The 21,470-nt window shown below is 42.8% G+C and overlaps 1 protein-coding gene across 1 annotated transcript in view; it reads right to left on the bottom strand.

Moving 5' to 3' along the window:
• The window catches only part of COL21A1 (collagen type XXI alpha 1 chain), a 127,936-nt gene that overhangs the window by 69,615 nt on the left and 36,851 nt on the right, over nt 1–21,470 (bottom strand). Inside the window, exons 3-4 of the mRNA XM_083431899.1 lie at nt 9,174–9,299; nt 4,740–5,291 (exon numbers count right to left, since the gene is read on the bottom strand). Coding sequence (XP_083288025.1) covers nt 4,740–5,291; nt 9,174–9,261 — 640 coding nt within the window. The 5' untranslated portion in view covers nt 9,262–9,299. The remainder of the gene's footprint in view (nt 1–4,739; nt 5,292–9,173; nt 9,300–21,470) is intronic.

Genomic DNA, 21,470 nt, shown 5'->3' with positions numbered 1-21,470 from the left:
CAGTTTGTTTCAGCAGGAGGCCAATTTGTGCTGGTGTGATTAAAATCTGTGAGCCACACGTTGCCAAATGGAGAATTCATCTTCTTGCACTGGGAGGGTGCAAGCATTAAACAGGCTAATCCTACACAATGCTGCCATGTTGTCACATAAACTGGTGCAGGTTAAAAGCAGAAAGCCACCTGCTTTAAAATTTAAATTAAGAGGGTGAAAGACATACTTTGCTGCTGTGAAGGGACTGAGAAACACAACGTCATTAAATTTGAAATGCGCCAAACCTTGCTTTAGCTTTATGAGCTGCGGTGAGTCTCAAGTTTATGCACTTCTCTCTCTGCTCTTTCTGCAAGAAGAGGACACTAAAAACTTCCACTTTTGTTTTATAATAAACTGCTGTTATGTCCAAATTCAGGAATCTGTAGTTTAATCTTACTATGCTTCATTGACAAACTTGGATTCCTCAGTTTGAAGGTAATACTATAAAAATTACAGCTTTCAGTCTGCTCTGCTCATACCTGAAGATAGAAAGGAGAATGTAGGGTGGTGTGCCAAAGCTTGCCACAGCTCTCTCTCATAACAGGAAACCATGGTTTGATAATATACCTGAGCTAGACCACTGTTTACACTTTCCCCTCTAGAGCTATTGGCAAGCCAAAAAGAGGCAGACCTTGTGCCAGACACTACTAACTCCTCTCTGTTGCTCCTGTCCTAAGGATCCATTCTAACCTTTTGTGCTGGTTGCCCTTCATTCTACAGTCCCTCCTGGTATAATAAGGATTATCCACTGAAGAAATCCACTGAAGCCCCATTCTGCAGACCCTACAAAAAATCAAGGGCCAGACCCAGAGTCAAGCAAACTACAAACTACTTGCATTCAACGAGCTGTGTTTTGACTTCTTTGCATTCACCAAGACTGCTACAGACTGGAAATGAATTTCATTCTAAAAGAATGTGATATGAAAAAAATTGTAGCTGGCTGAATGCTACCTAAAAAATAACACAAAATACAATACTGGGCGCTTAAGGTACAATGTTAAAAAGGAATTTTAAAAAGTAGAAATGTGCCAACTTTTCTTTGCACTGACACAGAATTTATGGCGAAAGCTCTGTTGTTAAGACTTTAGGGAATGGAGAAATGAAGATGTGGAACTAATGATGATTTTGTAGCATGCTTTGCTAAGATGCAAACATTCAAAGCACTGCATAAAATGAGTCTTGTTTCAGATACAAAAATAGGCAACCCACTCTTTCGTTGTGTGTTGACCAGCCACCCATTTTCACAACTAGCTCCAGAATGGTAGTTGCTGTTCCTACTGGAAGCCACTGGTGCCATGAGTGCAAGCAATTACATGAGAACTGGGAATGAATTCAGAACTGAGTTTTGCCATGCCCCTGCCAGGAAATACTAAACCCAGCCCCCCACCCTAAATTTCTGCACATATGCCATTATCAAACTCCTTCTCATCATGGTAATGACAGTTCAGCAGTCAGCAAGACCAACTATCATATCTCTGGAACTGGTTGGGGAAATGGGTTTTTAATCTCAATTCCTGTTGAGAGACATGAATTTAAGGGCAGATAATCTGTTCCCAAATATGTCATTGTACAGTAACGTATTAAGCAATGACAGTGGAATGCTTACAATTATACATGAAAGCAAACATCTACTTAAAACAGAAAGTACAAATAATCATAAGGTATCTGATTAATAAAGACACCAGTACAGTTTGTACACCGCAAACCATTTTTTAAACATCTGTGACATCAGAACACAGCTGCAAGGTTTAGAATGTAGTTCTGCTATTACTTAAGAATCTTGATATTTTGTTTTCATCTTACTAAGTCCTTTAAAACAAATCCAGTTTCTACATTCAATTACAATGGAAGTAGCAAGTCACATGAGGGTTAACAGAAGGCATACATGGATTTGATGGTTGTTAGTTCCTGACCCATAAATAAAAGAAATATTATAAAATTGTTATTATTACCATTATCTTTATAATTATCATCATCATCATCGTAAAACAACAAATGATTGCACCATCCATATTCATGGTTCTTTAAAGAGTGGAAGAAGCAAGAAATATGTGGAGAAGAAGTCCTGACCTAAAGAGTTGACACTGAGGCACAACTAGATACAAAGGTGAGGAGGGCCTTGATCAGATCTCCTGTAGCGTATGCTCCTACGATAAGTGTAGCTAGAAAGTGGAATTCAGATCAGAGCTGGGGAAGGAAGCCACACAGTACATATCTATTTTGCCCCACGAGGCAAACAGCAGTTCTGGGAGAGTGACTCTGATCAGAAAACAACAGCTAAGCAAAAGGGTTAACCCAGGAGTATTTAATGGTATGTCCTCTCCATTGGCCATGCTAGCTGGAGCTGGGAGTTATAGTGTAGTTGGACTACATCTGAAGAGCATCACTTCGCTACCACTAGGTTAATCCCTTTCCACCACAGCCCAGTCCAAGCTGGGCCCTCTCTATGGCTCACTTCACCCTTTTAAAGGGCTCAGTTTACCCTTAAAAGAACAAACAAACAGTGCATCCATCATGGATGAACAGCTGCCTTGACTCATCTTGTTCCTTTTTGGCAATGCTGGAGAGAATTGCAGTCATGGATTTATTTCTGTTAAATGTGCAAAGTGCCAGCACCTTTAGGAACAGCACTGTTTCTGACTTGTTTAAAGGATTTTTAAAAATTATAATAAATATTCAGAGAACCTTCTGAAATCTTATGCATTGCAGTGGGTACATTACACGTCAGGGGTCTGGATCCAAAGGATCAAGTCACAGAAGACTCTTTCCATGAATGGAACAGAACCTTTGGATCCTATCCAGGATCTTCTCTTTTCAAAACATAAAAAGAGAGCAGACTTCAAGTGCTAGGGCTTAAATTTCATCTCGCATCAAGCCTGAAACACAGCTATGTCATATAGTTTATTTTAAAATCCCAGAGGGCAGTCTCTGCATTGCCAGGGATAGCTGCAGCACATTGTGTAGGGAATATTTTGAATGTCTCTGAAACAGCCCCAAGTATCCTTTGCCAGCAACTTTTGAAGCATAGGGAAAGAGCAAGAGGGGTGGGCGTGAAAGGTTCTGAGGAACATTGCAAAAACAACTTTGTGGTAGAGTAGCTACACACAACCTCCCTGCAAAGAGAGAGTACGTGGAGGGAGAGAAAGATTTTTCAGTAACACAACTGGATGGGAAACCCAGGAGCCTCTGGGTGTTGTTGGACTCCAACTCTCATCAGCCCCAGCCTGCATGGCCAATAGTCAGAAATGATAGGAGCTGTGGTCCAACAACATCAGGAGAGGCACAGGTTCTTCATCCCTGATTCAGTCATTCCACTGGCAGGGTCAGAAAAGGTCAAGCCCTGCAGTTGCTTTCTGCTGATGCATGATACTACAAAAGCATGGAAAGCTAGACTAAAACAAAACCATGACAAGGTAAGTAGGCGCTCAACCCTACCACAAGCACAGGTAGATTCTGCTTAGGATGAGGAACGTTGTGTTGTGTTGATGAGAGCTTGCTCCCATCTCAGCCTTTTCAGTTTCTGAACCAACCGAAGATGATAGTTTCTGACCATACCAGTGGTTTCCACACTCAATCAGGTAACCAGTCCCTCTTGGGCCTCTCCACTCACAATGGCCGAGCCATATTATTTATTTAGTATTATTATTTACTGAATTTATATACTGCCCTATAACCTGGAGGTCTCAGGGCGGTTCACAGAACAATATCAAAATATAAAACCACAACAAATATAGTCAATATAAAAACAACAACCCAATAACCCCCCATAGTCATCAGTTCACCGCTAAGGCTGCTGCAAAGTCTTGGGGAAGGTCAGCCAGCAAAAGTTTCATATTCTTAACCACTAGTCTAGACTTGGGAATTGCCAGATGCGATGATTACAAAGTCTGCCTTGGCAGTGAGCTTCATTTCCTCACTTCTCATGCAAACACGTTTCTCTTTCATACCAAACCTGTGTGTCCTTCTGCTGTACACAATGGTTCCTTGTTCAGATCTACTGAGTGGCATTAATTAAATTATATCTGCCCTTTGTCAGAAATAAAACAAAAACATTCAGATCCATACATCAACTTCTTCTCTAAGACTATCAGGGTTCTGATTTTTAACAGACAGCTCACAGACCATCAATAATCCTGTACACATAATGGGGCAGCAGGCACATCCATACATCTCCCACTGAGTGGAAGGATATACGTAAATCCTAGAAAAGGCCCATTTCTGAAACCCTGGGAAGCTCCTGGCAGTCAGTGGAGAGAAAGTAGGGGTAGGGAACTGGATCCAGCTGTTGGGTCAGTATATCACCCCCACCCCATCAATCACATGTCGTCACAATGATGTCAGGTGACTCAGTTTTGCTCACACATGGGCAAAGGGCTCTATAGATGCCACCAAGCCGCTAACTGATAGTGTCTTCAAACCTCCTTTCAGCCCAGTTGCATCTTTACCTGACAACAGCTATACAACTGGTGGGCGTGGCTTGGCTAAAATGGCCTCCTGAGTCAAATGGGGAGGTCTGGTGGCCTAATTACACCCAAGGGCCAGAGATGCCCCACCCCTGAGCTAGAGGGAGTGATGGCCTGCCTGATGGTATGGCAGCTTCCTATACAACCAAGTACTAAAATAAGTGAGGCCAGCATACCACTACAGCACATCATACTCCTTAAAGGAAAAAGAGGTTAATGACTCTGCAGAAAGGCATTAATATTTACCTTCACAGAGTTTCTGCTTTATGACTTCTCTTATTCTGGATATTGCAATATAATCTTCAACATAGAACACATATGTTGACGAGGGCTTGTTGGCAATGGCTCTTAGTTCATCCTCTTCGGTTTCTGACCCAACTCCAATGGCAAACAGAGTGATCTTGTTTTTTCTTGCTTCAGCTGCCACTTCTTTGACGTCATCTTGTGACTTTCCGTCGGTAAGTACCACTGCGATTTTTGTAAGGAACCTTGCGGATTTGGCAAATAGGTGATCGATTGCAAACTGAATGGCTTTCCCTGTTCTTGTATTTCCACCCAAGTACTGTATGTATTCCATTCCTCTGACGAGGTTTTCATTTGAATCATGAGACCCAAGTGGGATTTCAAGCACAGGATAATCACTGTACTGAACTACTCCAACTTGAATGAACTTTGGTCCAATGTCAAAGTTACTTGTAATATTGACAAGCCACCTTTTGACTATTTCAAAGTTTTCTGGGCCAACACTCCAGGAGCCATCCAATATGAACACTAGATCTGTTGGGGCAGTTCGACAACCTTAAAAATGGAGAGAGAGGAGAGAGAGAGAAAAACAGAAATCAAATTCAGTAATCTGTATTGAATGTAATCTCAGTGTTCTATCTTCAAGGGTCAAGGACATGATATTTTTGCAAACATTTATGCCATGATCGGGTGGGATCGAAACAAAGTTAATTGAAGTTAGGTTCCACTTAAATCAATGGGGGAAAGTTATTCATGACTTAAGCTCCACTGATTTCAGTGGGTACTGAATTCAACTAATCGGCAGAGAAATCCTAAATAGGGGGAGCTGTCATATATTACATTGTCTTAAAATAAACTGGTGAAGTATGCTAGATCCAAACTTTGTTCAGGAGCCCCAGGGAGGTTTAAACACCAGATGAGCTGGCTCCAGCCCAGCAGAGAGAAAAGGAGCCAGCAAAACACAGAGCCAGCTCAGCCAGCATTACTATGGGAACTGCAGCCACCTTTTGGTGCACAGAGGATAGTCCACAAGTGCCCTTAACAGGTGTATACGGACTGTAATAATGCTCAAAGACAGCTCATGGGAAGCAGCTCAAAGTGCAAGTGTAGGCATGCAGATAAACAGGGGACAGAGTGCAGGTGGCATCCCTATAGACACTCACCACAGCAGTCAGACAGCAGGCACTGCATGCCACGCACCAGAAGGCACACTCACCACACCAACTGCACTGTCACAAGAAGGAACAGCGCAGCACAACACAACCAGATAGACAAACACATGTGAAGCACACCCTGTACCCAACATCGCACCACTGACAATCAAACATCCGCACAAGCTGCTGCCACCAGCCGCACACCCCTAAAGAATGGCGCACACAGGGAGATGCCAAAGGACAGTTCACTGAAAGCACCCTATGAGATGCTCATGGCTAAAGGGCAGAAATGGCAGGGAATACATGCACTCCACTCCTAAAGCCCCAGAAGATGCCCTTGAGGCAGCTGTGGTGTGGACAACCCTGGGCAGAGGCAACAAGTGCCTCCCCCACAGCCCCAGTGCAGTTAACATGCACAGGATTGTGCTGCATTTCTCACCAAAATTAACAGGTCTTACATATTTCATGACTACAAAAGGTTCAGCCGGATTTAAGGAAAATCAGCTTTCTTTGAGCTGGAGCCTGTGATTCCTGTTTGTGGTCTTATCACCTGAGTATTATGAGCTTTTCCGAAAGATGTGCATTGAGCTAATATTTTCCCATTTCCATCTAGTGATTTTCCAATGCATTTGGGCTCCAATTTTTTTTGCAATGATTTTGGCAGGGAATAGGAAAGAAACAGTAGCCTAAAAATGGATGACAGAGCCACTTGCAAGTTTCTGTGTCGATAGGTATTTTCTGCTTGCAAGCCATGCCTCAGGTGGTTGGATTTTGTGTGTGCGTGTTTTACTAGACTTTCGTTGCTTTTTAATTGTTGGTATATAATGAGCGCCGCAACCCCAGAGTCGGTCACGACTGGACCTAATGGTCAGGGGTCCCTTTACCTTTATATAATTTGTCAGATACATTTACAATTTTCTGAAGTGGTATATATTGCTGGGCTATTACATCGAGAAACGAGAACTTTCAAACAGATGTGGTAGTCATTTGAGTGAGGACAAAATACAGCAATACGCATTGCTTTTCCATCGTTCATAGGGAGTGCTTTAAACCATTCAAAACTCTGCAGAGTGGTTTGTGGTTATCATAATGCACTGGAGAGAAACCACAAGCTCTCAGACATCATCCGTAAATGGTCACACCTAACCACATCTGGTTGTGTCTAACCACACAGTATTTAACTAAATTCAAAAGTGCACCAGATTAACACACATCCTAAAAATATCTTTCCTGTGCCTCCATTTGTTATTGTACCCACTACACTGAACACTTGGCATGAGATACTTAGTTGATTGCTTCACCTGAATTAAGTCAAAAGACATGGCCAGTGATCCAGAGCCTGGTACCTATGTGGGTTTTCTTGCTTTTCTTCTGTCCATGGAAAACACTCTTCACATGCAAAGGCATTTCCCATCTAGATGTTGAGGGTGTCTCAAGAGCTGCTGGACAGCAGCCAATGTGCGGCAGAGTGGACTACAACTCCTATCAACACTGATCACTGACCATGCTGGCTGAAGCGAATGGAATATGTAGTCCAAAGTACCTGGATTTTGCTACCCCCTGCACTAAAAGTCATATTTGGACGCCTTTCTTCAGGTACATATTGTGTATGAGGTGAAGCAAGTGATGGGGGGGGGGCTTAATTAGTGGTAGCATCTTGCTTGTGAATGTTCTCCACAGGGAGACTTGCATAGTACCCATTCTGACATCTCATTGGTGCTAAGTAAACACTTTAAAAAAAATTTCCAGACTTCTCCATTTTTACAATGTTTTTATCTACTATTCTTTTACTTTACTTTGGTTATATACATCTTATTTTTAAAAAAACTTGTAAGCTACTTTGGAAATATTTACATTAAAGGGTGGTCTATAGATCTTTTTAAATCGATTGACTGTAAATAAAAAAATCCTACTGTAAAGAAAAATAATCCTACCGGGAAATACAGACCTATCCCTTGAAGATAACTTACTAGTGAACCTGAATTCCACAATTTTTATTGCTGGCTTCAACCAGTTATAATGTATAAAACAGAGTACAGCTTAGCTTCAATGTACTGTTAAATAACATCAAGCCTGCCACATCGCTTCCCCACAGCATCATTCAATATAATTTTCTCTGAGATGATTTAGAGTTCATTGAGGGTAGCTAAAATAAAAATAAAAATGGGCTGCATATTGCTCAGGGGGGAAAAAAAAACTTTAGCTCTGTCACAAAGCACACACGCCAAGGCCATCCAAGGTCAATTCCAGACCTCAAAACAGTGCTACCTAAACACAAGAAGGACGTATAAGCATGCTTGGAGGATTTGAAGAAATACAAAAAATTATTTAGGGTTGAAAACAAAAGCGGGGGACCCAATACAGTCCAATGAACACTGGGCATGCTCATTTGCCACAGACTGCCAAGTGACATGTAAGGCAGAAAATAACTTACAGGGGAAAGAATAGATTATTGTGGAAGGGGGAACAGCTGATTGGCCAGAACACAAAACAGAATCACTGAGCACTGTAACATTTTGTTGCAGGTCCCATTTGTGACTGTGGTCTGTTGAACAGGGAAGATGATGTCTAAACTAGACCAAGTGTAAAAAGGACCAGGTTACAACAGTACCGCAGACCCAGGGAAAGACTGTAATATTGTTCTGTGGCCAGAGAAGCTGGGAAATTAATGTAAGGACTTATTTGCACTATACATTTAAAGCTGCATCAAGCCACTTTGAACAGTCTTGGCCCTTCCCCCCACCCCCGGCAAAGAATCATATTGCCCACACAAGAGCTACAACTTCCAGAGTGGTTTAACAATAAACTCCCTATTCCCTGGGAACTCTGGGAATTGTAGCTCTGTGAAAGGAATAGCACACTATACTTCTCATGATTCTTTCAGGGAAGCCACAACTTTTTAAAGTAGTATGATACTTCTTTAAATATATAATGCAGATGGACCTTAGGTTTGTAAAGATCTCTGATCCAAGCTGTACAAAACCAACATTACCTTCCTGTGGGAAAAGTCTGAACTTGTCACTTTTGAACTGTCATGCTATGTAGCTTAAATATGGTACTTTAATATAGTCCCTAAAAGTACATTTATAAGGTATGCAAATCTATCTCCAAAGATATTATCAAGCGCATTAAAATATTTTAAATGAAACATTACAATGAAAAATTGCTTATACATTATTTTAAGGAAAGAAGGAACCTCATGGAGGAGAGAAAATGGGGACTATTAGAGAAGCCTCCACAATTTATTAAACAGCCATGGTTAGCAAATAAAGTTGATTCTTACTTGATCTTACATCACCATCTTCAGCCGATATGTAATCGCGCAGCAACAACATTAAAAATGCCTGAAGAAACTTTATGTTCTTTGCCATGTATACAGTATTTCCAGCACTTCAAATCCTAAAATAAACTGGGAAAAGAAAAGTTACTTTATTACAATTGCATTAAAATACAGATGCAACATATCTGAACTGTTTTGGCTTTCTATAGGGTCTAGCCTAACTAGTCCTACTGTGTGCATTTCATGACTTTAATGGTGTTGAGCGAAATGAATAGCGCTAAAATGTATAATACATTTCTGAGAGTTCAAAATTATTTATTTTACTTATTTATTAGATTTATATACAGCCATTCATCATAAGATCTCAGGACAGTTCACTGAATAAAATGTTGGATAAAAATAAGTAAAACAAAACAGCAAAACAATAACGTCCCCCCCCCCAGGCACATTTAAAAGGATGTAGAATATTAACCAGCCAAAAGCCTGGTTGAAGAGGAACATTTTAGCCTGGTGCCTAAAAGTCTGGAATGAAGAGTTTGGAGAGAGCATTCAACAAATGGGGAGCCACTATAGAGAAGGCCCATTCTTGTGTTGCCAACCTCCAGACTTCATGTGAAGGAGGCACATGAAGGATCTCAGAAACAGGCGTCTGGGATGGCTTACCTGGGGAGAGACAGTCCTTCAAGCATTATAGTACTGAGCCATTTAAGGCTTTATGGGTCAAAACCAGCACTTATGTAAGAAACTAAAGTGGACATCAGGGGTGGGGCAGCTGTGGCCCCTCCAGATGTTTTTGGTCACTAACACTCATCTGCTCTAGCCAGCATGGCCAATGGTCAGGTGTGATGGGAGGTGCAACTCAACAACCTCTGGAGGCCCACAGGTTCACCATCTCTGGCCCACATGGCTTCTCTGCCACTGGGGATATAAGAGTCAGAAATTCACTACAGTGGGTTCAGTCTACTAGAGTATTGTGCTAGTGCTCCCCCACTGAGTCTTCAGCCCTGGCAAAGTCCCAAAGTATACCCAGATAGCACACTCAAGCTGCATGGAAGAGGGGACAAAACTGCTTGCAAGGAGCAGCATGCTTATGGCTCCTCCTCCTCCTTAAAATGTTTATTATAGAAACACTGCTCTATGATGAATTCCTACTGGGTTTTCCAGAAAGGCATTACAGTCCATACAGAGACTGCTGCGCAAGTGGCATGCCGGTGACCTGTTATGAAACTTCTCAAAGAGCTGCATAAAACCTGAGAACCTGCTTCAAGGATGCCAAGCTCTAGTCTGGCATTTGCAAGCATCCTCGGGGCTGCAAGTCTATGGAAACCAATAGCTATTTCCTTTGCAAAGAGCAGCCAGGGAAGTACAATGAAAAGAATGCCATTGATTTGCCATTAACATACATACAGCCATCCAGCAGATGGAAACCTCAACTTCAACAAGCCCTTGGCTTCACAAACACCAGTACAATGGTTGCCAGGGTTTTATTAGAACAGTGAGCAAAATAAAGTTTTATAGAGCACAGGGAAGGAAAACAGAAGGTGCAAATACAGTAAACAATGGCTAAGGCTCTGCTCCAACTCTCCTCTTTAATGGAGGTACACTATGCCCCTAGAAATGAGGAGGCCTTTTCTGTGCTGGCACCCCAGAGTGGCACGGCTAGCACCAGCATTACAAGATTTTCAGGTGAAGCTTTTCCTATTTGTGCGAGCATTACAGATTGGGAATATGATTTTGGGAACTATATTTGATTCTGCTTTTAGCTGCCTGGGTTGTTGTTTCTGTCATGGGAAAGTGTGATTTAATCTCAGTCTTGTGCTGATTCCATAACCTAGTTTGTAAATCAATATTTGCAAAGCAATCCAGCCCTTACACCCTGCTCAGCTCTGCCAGTCAAACTGGCTTCCAGCCAGCCATCAAACTTGGAAGTGAATAGGAGGCCCACTAGTCAGAATGGGCGCTCCAAGGGGGAGGGTGGGGCTTCACTGTCCTGGGATCTGCAGGATCTCAAGGTGGTCCCACAGCTACAGACAGCCAACATCCGGCTCTTTCCAGTCCCAATTGCTGTGCCAAACTGGAGCTGGAGCAAGAATCAGGCCCTTCATCCTGCTCCCACCACAGCACCACTAAGCATCCTTAACCCATTTTTGTTGTTGTTATTGTTCAAAAGTACGGTGATTTAAACAAAGGAAAATAGAAGTGCTAAAGCTAATGTGTGAATAAAAGAGTGCTGGGACTTAGAGCAAGATTCTCAATAAGCCATGGTCATTGTTATTTGAACCAGGCCTTAGCGTGCAATTCCACACAAACTTGCATTGTTTTACTCCCAGACTTTAATGAGATTTGAGCAGCCTAAACTCCATACAGGATTATAGCCTTAGCCAGTTTGGGCGTGCAAAGGGGACTGCATTTTGTTGTTTGTTTAACTTGCACATTTAGGCTCCAATCCTGCACATAGTCTCCGATAACAAGCCAACATATATTTATTTTGGATTTTCACTAGTAGTGTTACATTTGTATACAATTATATCAAATCCATCATGGTCCAACTTTTAAAAAAACTTCTCTCTATGAACAACTTTTGGATACTGTATTTCACTGCTGACTTGGGACTATATGAAAGGGAATAGTAACAAAACCTACATACAATGTTTATTTCCACTCAAACCAAGTTCCTGCTATTTATGTAACAAGAGAGAACTCTAAAGAAATTATACCTGTAACATTTTAGAACATGAGGCTAGAGAAGCTTGATCAGCATTTTGTTTCTTTACTTTAAAGCAGCTAACAGGACTGCTGCAGTTTTGAGTGGACGAGGGATACCATCCAATCTGACCCAAACCCATATCTGAGTTCACTCTCAACCCTATAAGCTGCTATTAGCAGACTGACTGAGGAAGAAGACAGGCTTGCTGGGGGTATTTATATTATTTTTCTCTGTTGGGGAAAACAGCACTGCAGGTATGTGGGTTACAAAGGAAAAACAGCACAGAATGAGGAGTTAAAATGCCACCTACCCCAGGGCCTATGTTCCATTTAGAAAATTATGATGCCAAAATTTATATACTTCTAAGCTAAGGAGTCGTTTAGACCACTCTTCCTTTGCTTTCTTCTAAATGTTCCCAACTGCAACAACCATCATCCTTGAGTATCGGCCATGCTGGCTGTGGCTGAGGAGATTTACAATCCATAATGCATGGTCAGCACTAGTTTGTGGGAGGCTGGTTTAGACCATCTAAGGTTGCAATCTGAAGCACAGCTAATACGTTGAGTTCAATAGGACTGTTCCGAGTGAACTTGCTAATGATCGCACTGTAAGTGTGGAATGGGATTCACTAAGGGCTACAGCAGCACAGCAGCCTAACTTAGTGAAACCTATGACAACAGCATTGTGATTATCAGAACACAGTTTTGCTGTGCAGAGAGGACTGTTGAGGAAATCTGCTCTTGCATTTGCTCTTGCATTTGTTCTTACAGCCATCATGCTTTGCCCTATGATTCTAAGACATCCCTCACACGAGAAGCCTATTTAAAAATGAGCGTTCTAGATGAAGCATCTCCCAGAAGACAATACAGTGGTACCTTGAGTTACATACACTTCAGGTTACAGACTCCACTAACCCAGAAATGGTACCTCGTTTTAAGAACTTTGTTCAGGATGAGAACAGAAATCGTGCAGCAGCAGCGCAGCAGCAGCAGCGGGAGGCCCCATTAGCTAAAGGGTGCTTCAGGTTAAAAACAGTTTCAGGTTAAGAAAGGACCTCCGGAACGAATTAAGTACGTAACCAGAGGTAGCACTGTACAGGTAGTTCTTTCTAAAGGTAGTTCTTTCTAAAGTTAGGTTATCAGACAACCAGTCAAACTTAGCTACCTACTGATACCACTACAGTAGTACCTCGGGTTAAGAACTTAATTCGTTACGGAGGTCCGCTCTTAACCTGAAACTGTTCCTAACCTGAGGTACCACTTTAGCTAATGGTGCCTGCCATGCTGCCGCCACACGATTTCTGTTCTCATCCTGAAGCAATGTTCTTAACCCGAGGTACTGTTTCTGGGTTAGCGGAGTCTGTAACCTGAAGTGTATGTAACCCGAGATACCAGTGCAGTTGAAAGAATCTACCACAGAAGCTATACATTGATAATTTAAAACAAACTGATTCAGTCCTAAATAAGTGATAGGCAAATTCCCTGCAAAACAATTCTGAATTAACTTTGTATTTTATGAGCTTTCTCTGCTCATATGTTTTTGAGTTTTTGCTCTCAAGAGTCCCAGGTACAATGTTAGCACATACATTCATGGTGCTGCATGCATCTAAGTTATTGTACTGTTCCTGAGAAATTATAGTTTAGTTACACCTGCCATCATGGGGAGTCATCTGTAAATTCAACTCCCCTCCCACTACAAACACCCTTAAGTAAAAAGAAGGAGTTTTAGATCTGGATAGGAAGGGACCACATCAAACATTTGCAGCAAGAAGCAATCAAGCACTAAAGAAGATACTCACCAAACTAAAGACTGCTTTGTCAGGTCATGGAATTCATAATGATCCACCCAAGAGGGTCATCAAGAAAAAGGCTTAATATTAAATAACTTCTATCTTTGGGGCACTTGCTCTTCTGAATGCTATCTGTGCATGCATAGCTCTCATGTAACATTCCAAACTGGATAAAACTTCTGGAGGAATGCCAGTCAATTTGCAAAACACTTGAGCATTATGACCTGGATAAATCCATAGACTGAACCAGCTGATTAAAATTTCAGCACCATCACTACACTAAATTGTCCTGACAGAAGCATAAACATTACAGCAAGAAGTTCCTCCAAGAATAGGACATCCAATCACCCTCCTCCCAAATCCTGGTGCACATCTAAGTATCAGCAGAAGAAAACTATGTGGAGCTTGCAAAAACATTGAGGGTAAATCTGCCCTAACACACAAACGCCCCTGAAACAAAACAGAAACCACAGAAAACTCCCCCCAGTTATGAATAATGGAACTCAAAAGAGCCCACATCCATGAAACATGTAGTAAAACCAGAGTCTCTTCTTGGCTTCCACATGATGTCTAATTCGCTCCTTCCAGCTTGAGCCTTTTGTATCCAAATGGTTCACGGGAGCTTTAAAAAGTATTGTACTTCAGTTCCTTAGTGTCCTTTTGCTAAATAATCTTCCCAAGTTTAATGCCGAAGTAGCATGATCTCAACCTTTTTCCAGTCTTCCAAAAACATGTTAAAGATCATTTAGATTAGCCTGTGTTCCAAGAGAAACTTAACACTTTTCTCATGTTGCACTGTGACATGAACAGCTCTCACAATCAGGCCATTACATTTGGCTTAAACACAAAAACCTAAAAATGACTGCAATAGAAAATGAAAGGAGGAAACAGATCTAGAATTATCTTATTTCTGATATACCGCCTAGGACCTTCATACACAATGCCCAGAGAGCTCACTTTGGGGCTGCTAATACAGCGAAAACAACATGGGAGGCAGCAGTTACAAGTTACGGGTCTCTGCAGCCACAGCAGGCGCTGTGATTCTCTAGCGGTTTGACTTCACTCTAAGGGGCACACTCCATTGCCTCTTGAGATAGACTGATGCCAACAACTTCGTTCACCTCATTGGACAATAAAAACCCATGCATATTTACAGCATAAGGAACACACACACACATACACAGAGCACTGTCTAATTTTGGCACCCAGCACATAGGGATACATCTATGTATGGTGATGTGCAAATAGAAAAGACAAGAAATCAAAATAGCAAGGAGTGAACAAATACTGGAACAACAGAACTCATACCAGCACCCCTTCAATTAGTACCATAGTCATAGTGTTGCTTCAGGTTTGATACAGGAATACTGATAAGTCATAGTTTTGCATACATCTTCAGGGATAGCTGTATTCCATTGCATAAGACAAAGTGTATGGATGAGTTGGTAGTAATGTTTTGGATTGGTAGAACCATTCATTGAAATGTGTTTTTTTTTTTTTTTTGAAAAACAACTCTTGGAGAGACAGAGCTTATTTTTGATATGATTCAATCAAGGCCACTGAACCCACAGACTCCTTGTCTACAACAGAGGAAGTTCTTGTTGTGCACTAGTGTTTGAAGCAACACAGAAGGTCTGTCCTGCTAAACGCAGTTTGTTCTGGCAAGTGATCCCGCCTGCTAAAGTCGACCCATTTTAAGATTACATTGTGCTAGAATGAAATTAGTCATTAGTCATTAAGAGGGTGGAAAGGAGGCCGGGGGGGGGGCGAGTCTTAACCACAACATAGGAGATCCTTGACTTGATATGCTTGATTTACTGAAAAACATGTACGCTGTAGGGTGAATGAATTGCGTAACATTGCCAGAATTGCAAGCTCAGGATGTTGGCTGTTAACAACCAGTTAAGTCAATGGTTTTCCCTGGAAACCATGATTTCATACAGCCTATGAAAAAGAGAACATAGATGTTATTTTTCTCTCTGTCAAGGAACATGAGATTCCACAGTGCTCTCCCTTCATAAATTAATCTAACAAAAATAAAACATGCTAATCATTGAGAGAGAATGGGCACAGATTCAAGAGAGCTGAAAATACACTTTCTTCACACTGTGGGCATTGTTTTAAGCAAGAGGCATGCTTAGAAATGGCTGCATTCAACACAAAGGCACACTAAAATTGAAGTGTATGCATTTTGTTTTGAGGAGGAAGAAGCAAAGCTCAATTGCAGAGTATATATTTTGCATGACGAAGGTACCACGTTCAATCCCTGGAAGCTCCAGTTGAAAAGGGAATATAAGCAGCATTGGAAAGACCCCAAACCTTAGGGAGTTGCTGGAAAGTTGGAAGTTGCCACAGAACAGAGAAAGGAGAAGCAGAAGTAAGATGGGAGGCGCATGGCAGAAAGACAGCTGGAGAAAGGAATATGGGGCTAAAACTCAACACTGAACATTTAAGGCCACATTTCCATATAGTACATTCCTGCCATCTGATAAGCATTGGGCTAGTATCCCTAGCTAGCAGGACCAGTGGTCAGGGATGATGTGAAATGTAGTCTCAAAACATCTGGAGGGCCAAGGTTGAGGAAGCCTGACATACTAGTATAGCTAGTATGGGGGATTCAAAAGCTGTTGAGGGGTAAATCTGCAAGAAACAACCAACAAATAAGAGAAGCATTAAACACCTGTCACCATTTCTCCCCGACAAATGACCCTCTGCTTCACTTTAGGGCTTTGAAGCCCCCTGTCTGAGTAGACCTAGTTAACATTGTGCTTTCAAATGGCTTACTCACTAAAAGGGGCCATCACTACTTTCAGCCACACTGACGGAGGCTCTCAAGAACAAAGTAAGGCTTATCACATTGCATGTTGGGTAATCCGATAGTGGGTGGCCCTGCATATGTGAACTGTGAGGATCCCATTTAAAAGTCTAGCTACTACTCCAGAGATCTAGAAGGGAGGAGTGCAGATGGGTGAGTGGCCAGCACATTAGAGCCAGGTGGCTGCATTACCCCATGGGTTTCATGCTGCCTTTGAGTAGCTGGACTCCCAAGGACAGCCTCGATGGATGCTCTCAGTCTGTGGAAGGAAGGGGCTGGCACAGCAGCAGTTCCTGCCTGCTGGCCCAATGCATACAGTTGGGGTCCTGAAGGTGAAGACTGCTAGTGGACCACTTGGAGTGCCTGTGCCCTCAGCTGGCCCCTCCATGGCTCTGGGCCTGTACAGAGATGCAGTGACTCCTCATGTAAATCCCTAACTTTCTACAGTGTTAGAACGACAGCTTTGTGACTGCGAATACACAATGTTCTGGAAACCTGAGAGGAACAGAGAACACTTGTCATGCCAGAAATCTGACATTACTAAAGGTGGCAAGTGCATTTTCATACACATTTTTGGAGCTCATTTAAATTCTGCAGAGAGAGGGAAAAAATGGGTGGAGTTCCTTATTAAAACCACAGGAGGCACATATATTACATTGGAATCTATGGTGCCAACTCGTACTAATTTATGTAAAAGACCAAAATATCTTGCAACTTTCAAACAGCCTTTCGCTTCCCTTCAGGTCTGATTCTAAACATGATTCTCTGCAACTGCAGGAGGATGGATGGCGGCTAACAGATTGAGGTTGAATCCTGACAATCCTGACCTGACAGAAGTACTGTTTTGGGGGGGGGCAGGAGGCGGGCAGGTGTGGAGGACTCTCTGGTCCTGAATGGGGTAACTGTGCTCCTGAAGGACCAGGTGCGCAGCCTGGGAGGTATTTTGGACTAACAGCTGTCCATGGAGGCACAAGTCAAATCTGTGTCCAGGGCAGCTATTTACTAGCTCCATCTGGTACGCAGGCTGAGACCCTATCTGCCTGTGGACTGCCTCGCCAAAGTGGTGCATGCTACGTGGGGCTACCTTTGAAGGTGACCCGGAAACTACAACTAATCCAGAACACAGCAGCTAGACTGGTGACTGGGAGCAGCCGCCGAGACCACATAACACCGGTCTTGAAAGACCTACATTGGCTCTCAGTATGTTTCCGAGCACAATTCATAGTGTTGGTGCTGACCTTTAAAGCCCTAAACGGCCTTGGTCCAGTATATCTGAAGGAGCGTCTCCACCCCCATCGTTCCACCCAGACACTGAGGTCCAGCACCGAGAGCCTTCTGGCGGTTCCCTCACTGCGAGAAGCCAAGTTACAGGGAAGCAGGCAGAGGGCCTTCTCGGTAGTGGCGGCCTCCCTGTGGAATGCCCTCCCACCAGATGTCAAAGAGAACAACAACTACCAGACTTTTAGAAGACATCTGAAGGCAGCCCTGTTTAGGGAAGCTTTTAATGTTTGATGTATTAACAGTATTTTAATATTCTTTTGGAAGCCGCCCAAAGTGGCTGGGGAAGCCCAGCTGGATGGACGGGGTATAAATAATAAAGTAGTAGTAGTAGTAGTAGTAGTAGTAGTAGTAGTAGTATTTCTGATGCTGCCTTAGAGCTACAGGCTGCAGAGCTTGGCTAACTTCCTGGGGAAAGCAACTTCAACATGAGTACATGGTCACTTCTACTGCCATCAAGTGCCCTACATCAGCAAGAAACTGATGGGTGAACAGTTTCTGATTATATAATCAATGGCAGTGTCTACATTTTCTTTGCTAAGACAAGGTAAATTTATGTTCAGTGGCTGCTTTCTGCAGGCGATTGAGGTTGCAATCTTGGAAGAAAGCCCACCCAAGAAAGTGTGACTTGCATCTGAGTCTAACCGTAAGAGTACATTGCAAAACTCATTGTGTGTATCTCCGTGGAACCTAAAACATCATTGCTATTTACAAATAGTTACGAATCATGCACTTTGCAGTAAGCGTAGTAGAGAGCCACAACTAAGAATATGAAAATGAATGTTAAATGTAGTTAGAATTTCATGACCAAAAAATGGCTGTTCTGTCTTGGAAAATGTGTTATAATAGGCCTATAAGAAGCCGGTGTTCTTCCCAATCTGTTTTTTTAAGGAAGTCATGAGCAAAGGAAATACAAGTTAACATCAACTGCCAAATATGTGCAACATGACAGCAACATATGTGGATGGCTGGTATTAAGAAACTCTATTCTTATGCATCATTTGCTCTGCAATAGTTTTTATACTATTTGTGAACGAAATTGGAATGTTTCTTGTAAGATGTCCAAAACAAAAAAGACTTTTCATGAAGTCTTTGATCTTACAGTACTAAAGCTTTATAATTTGGTACTCTGCATGCAGCTACAGAAAATCATGCTTGGCCAGCTTTATATTATTACTTTTCCTTCTTTTGTCTTCTACATTCACTAAGTGAAGCTAAACATTGCACCCAGTTCCATGACTTCTTTGAGGGTTTTTTTAAAGCACACAATGAAGCTGCTGGTGCATCAGATTTGAAGGTGGCTTAAGTGGTGGAGGGTCACTACTTAACCCTTTTCCTTCACACCATTTTCCACTCCCCCCACTTTCAGCTATTTCTGCCCCTGCAAAGGAAAATATACCAATTTATGAGATCCAGATTTGCAGAGCTAGAAAATATTTAGAAGCAATATAGCACATTCTCTCCCTTGTTCCATTAGCAGATTCCTTCCATCACAGGGCAAACATCCCTAGATGCCACCCACAGAAATTCCAAATAAAAAAACAACCACAACTTACTTTGTATTAACCAATATTATATTAACCAATATTTAATAACAACATAGTTTGCATTAACCAATAACTCAATTAATTAATAATAATAATAATAATAATAATAATTTATTATTTATAGCCCGCCCATCTGGCTGGGTTTCCCCAGCCACTCTGCTAGGGTTACCAGACATCCCCAGTTCCTGGGAACAGTCCCCAGATTTGTAAATCTGTCCCCAGAAAACATGGCAGCGGCAGCCCCAGCAGCTCAGAGCCAGCCTGGTAGCGCAGTTGGCTCTGGCTGGCTTCAGGAGCTGCTCGCTGCCTGCTGCCGTGGCGCCCGCCATTTTCCTCTCCGGAAGTCCCCATATGATGTGTTGCACACAAGACACATCATATGGGGACTTCTGGAGAGGAAAAATGGTGGGCGCCACGGCAGCGAGCAGCTCCTGAAGCCAGCCAGAGCCAACTGCGCTACCAGGCTGGCTCTGGGCTGCTGACTGCCGCCACCACTGCCAAAGGGGAACCGGGGATGTCCGGCGGTACAGATCTCCTTCCTCCTTTGTTTTGACTGATCAGGGGAGGCTCAGGAGTTGTGGGCGGGTGGCCGTTGCCCAGTTTTTTTAAAAAAACTATGCATTTTTGTTTCACAGGGTGCAAAAGAAGAGCTTTGTACCTTGCCTGGCAGAGAAACCACGTGCCTTGCGCCCCTCTTGGGCAACGGCGGCCCACCCATGACTCCCGAGCCTCCCATGATCTGTCAAAACAAAGGGGGAAGGGGGCAGGAGATTGGGCAAGGCTCGGGAGTCACGGGCGGGCAGCGCACCATTGCCCAGGTTTTTAAAAACTCTACGCGGCAACCGACAGGTTCCTTGTTGAAGTACTATTGCGGCCCACGTGGTATAAAAAGTTGGACCACCCTGTTCTATACTGTTAAGAGTTTTTGGAAATGTTGGCTATATGCCTAAACCCTGGATCCAGCAAGTGTTAAAATCTAACCAAGGATTCAAATTCCTGGAATAGCCAGGCTAAGTGTGGGTTTTTAACGTAAATAAGGGAGTGACTCTGCGCCAGAAGCCAAAAAACTCCAGGATGAAATATTCATCCATAGCCCACAATGAATTTTATTTCATAGAGGCACAGAATTGTAGAGTTGGAAGGGACCATGAGAGTCATCTAGTCCAACCCCCTGCATTGCAGGAATCACTTGCCCAGCATAGATATTAAAAAAGGTAAAGGGACCCCTGACCATTAGGTCCAGTCGCGAACAACTCTGGCGTTGTGGCACTCATCTCACTTTACTGGCCGAGGGAGCCGGCGTACAGCTTCCGGGTCATGTGGCCAGCATGACTGAGCCAGAGCAGTGCACGGAAATGCCATTTACCTTCCCGCCGGAGCGGTACCTATTTATCTACTTGCACTTTGATGTGCTTTTGAACTGCTAGGTTGGCAGGTTGTTTTACACACAGGCATGTAAACTTTCAGTAACTTTCTTGTTTTTAAACATCTGGCAATCCAAGATCATAGGGCACAATTTTGAAACAAACCCATTAGGTCATCTTGCCCCGACCCTGCCAATACAATTTTCCTCTGAACGCTATAGCCGTAAGTGTCCTGCTCAGTCCAAATCTACATGTTACAAAACTGCATACAAGTTTGCCAGGATTCCATATACTTTTGCAAGGCAAGCAGCCAAGGGAACTTCTGAGCCAGGATTTTCCAGATGGTGCAGAAATATGCTGTTGACCCAGCACAGTTATCCAGTGACCTTTTTTCATTCCATGGTTGAGTTTCAGTCATTTTTTACAACCATATTTGAGATCTAGGAACTAGGTTTAAAGTCTGGTAGCCGTCAGGGCAGGAAGCACCACTAGGGGATAGGCTACAACTCCCATCATCCTTGACAACTGGCCAAGCTGGGAAGAGCTGATGAAAGATGTAGTCCAAAACATCTGGAATGCACCAGATTGGCAAAGACTGGTGTATGTGATGGAGAGAAGAAATGAGTTCCTGGCTTTCTCCATATCCATCAAATTTCACTATGTTCCTTTGATCTTTCTCTCTGTTGAGAATGTCAGCTCATCCTCTGCTTCAGTTCCTCCTCTTTGCCAAGTTCCCTGGTTCCAACACAAACACACTGATAATCATCAGATGTACAACCTCCAGCACTCTACAACACTCT

The sequence above is a fragment of the Podarcis tiliguerta genome (genome assembly GCF_965153285.1).
Source record: "Podarcis tiliguerta genome assembly, chromosome: 3".
Lineage (NCBI taxonomy): Eukaryota > Metazoa > Chordata > Lepidosauria > Squamata > Lacertidae > Podarcis > Podarcis tiliguerta.
Note: the sequence above shows the minus strand (reverse complement) of the source record. Positions and strands in the feature narration are given on the sequence as shown.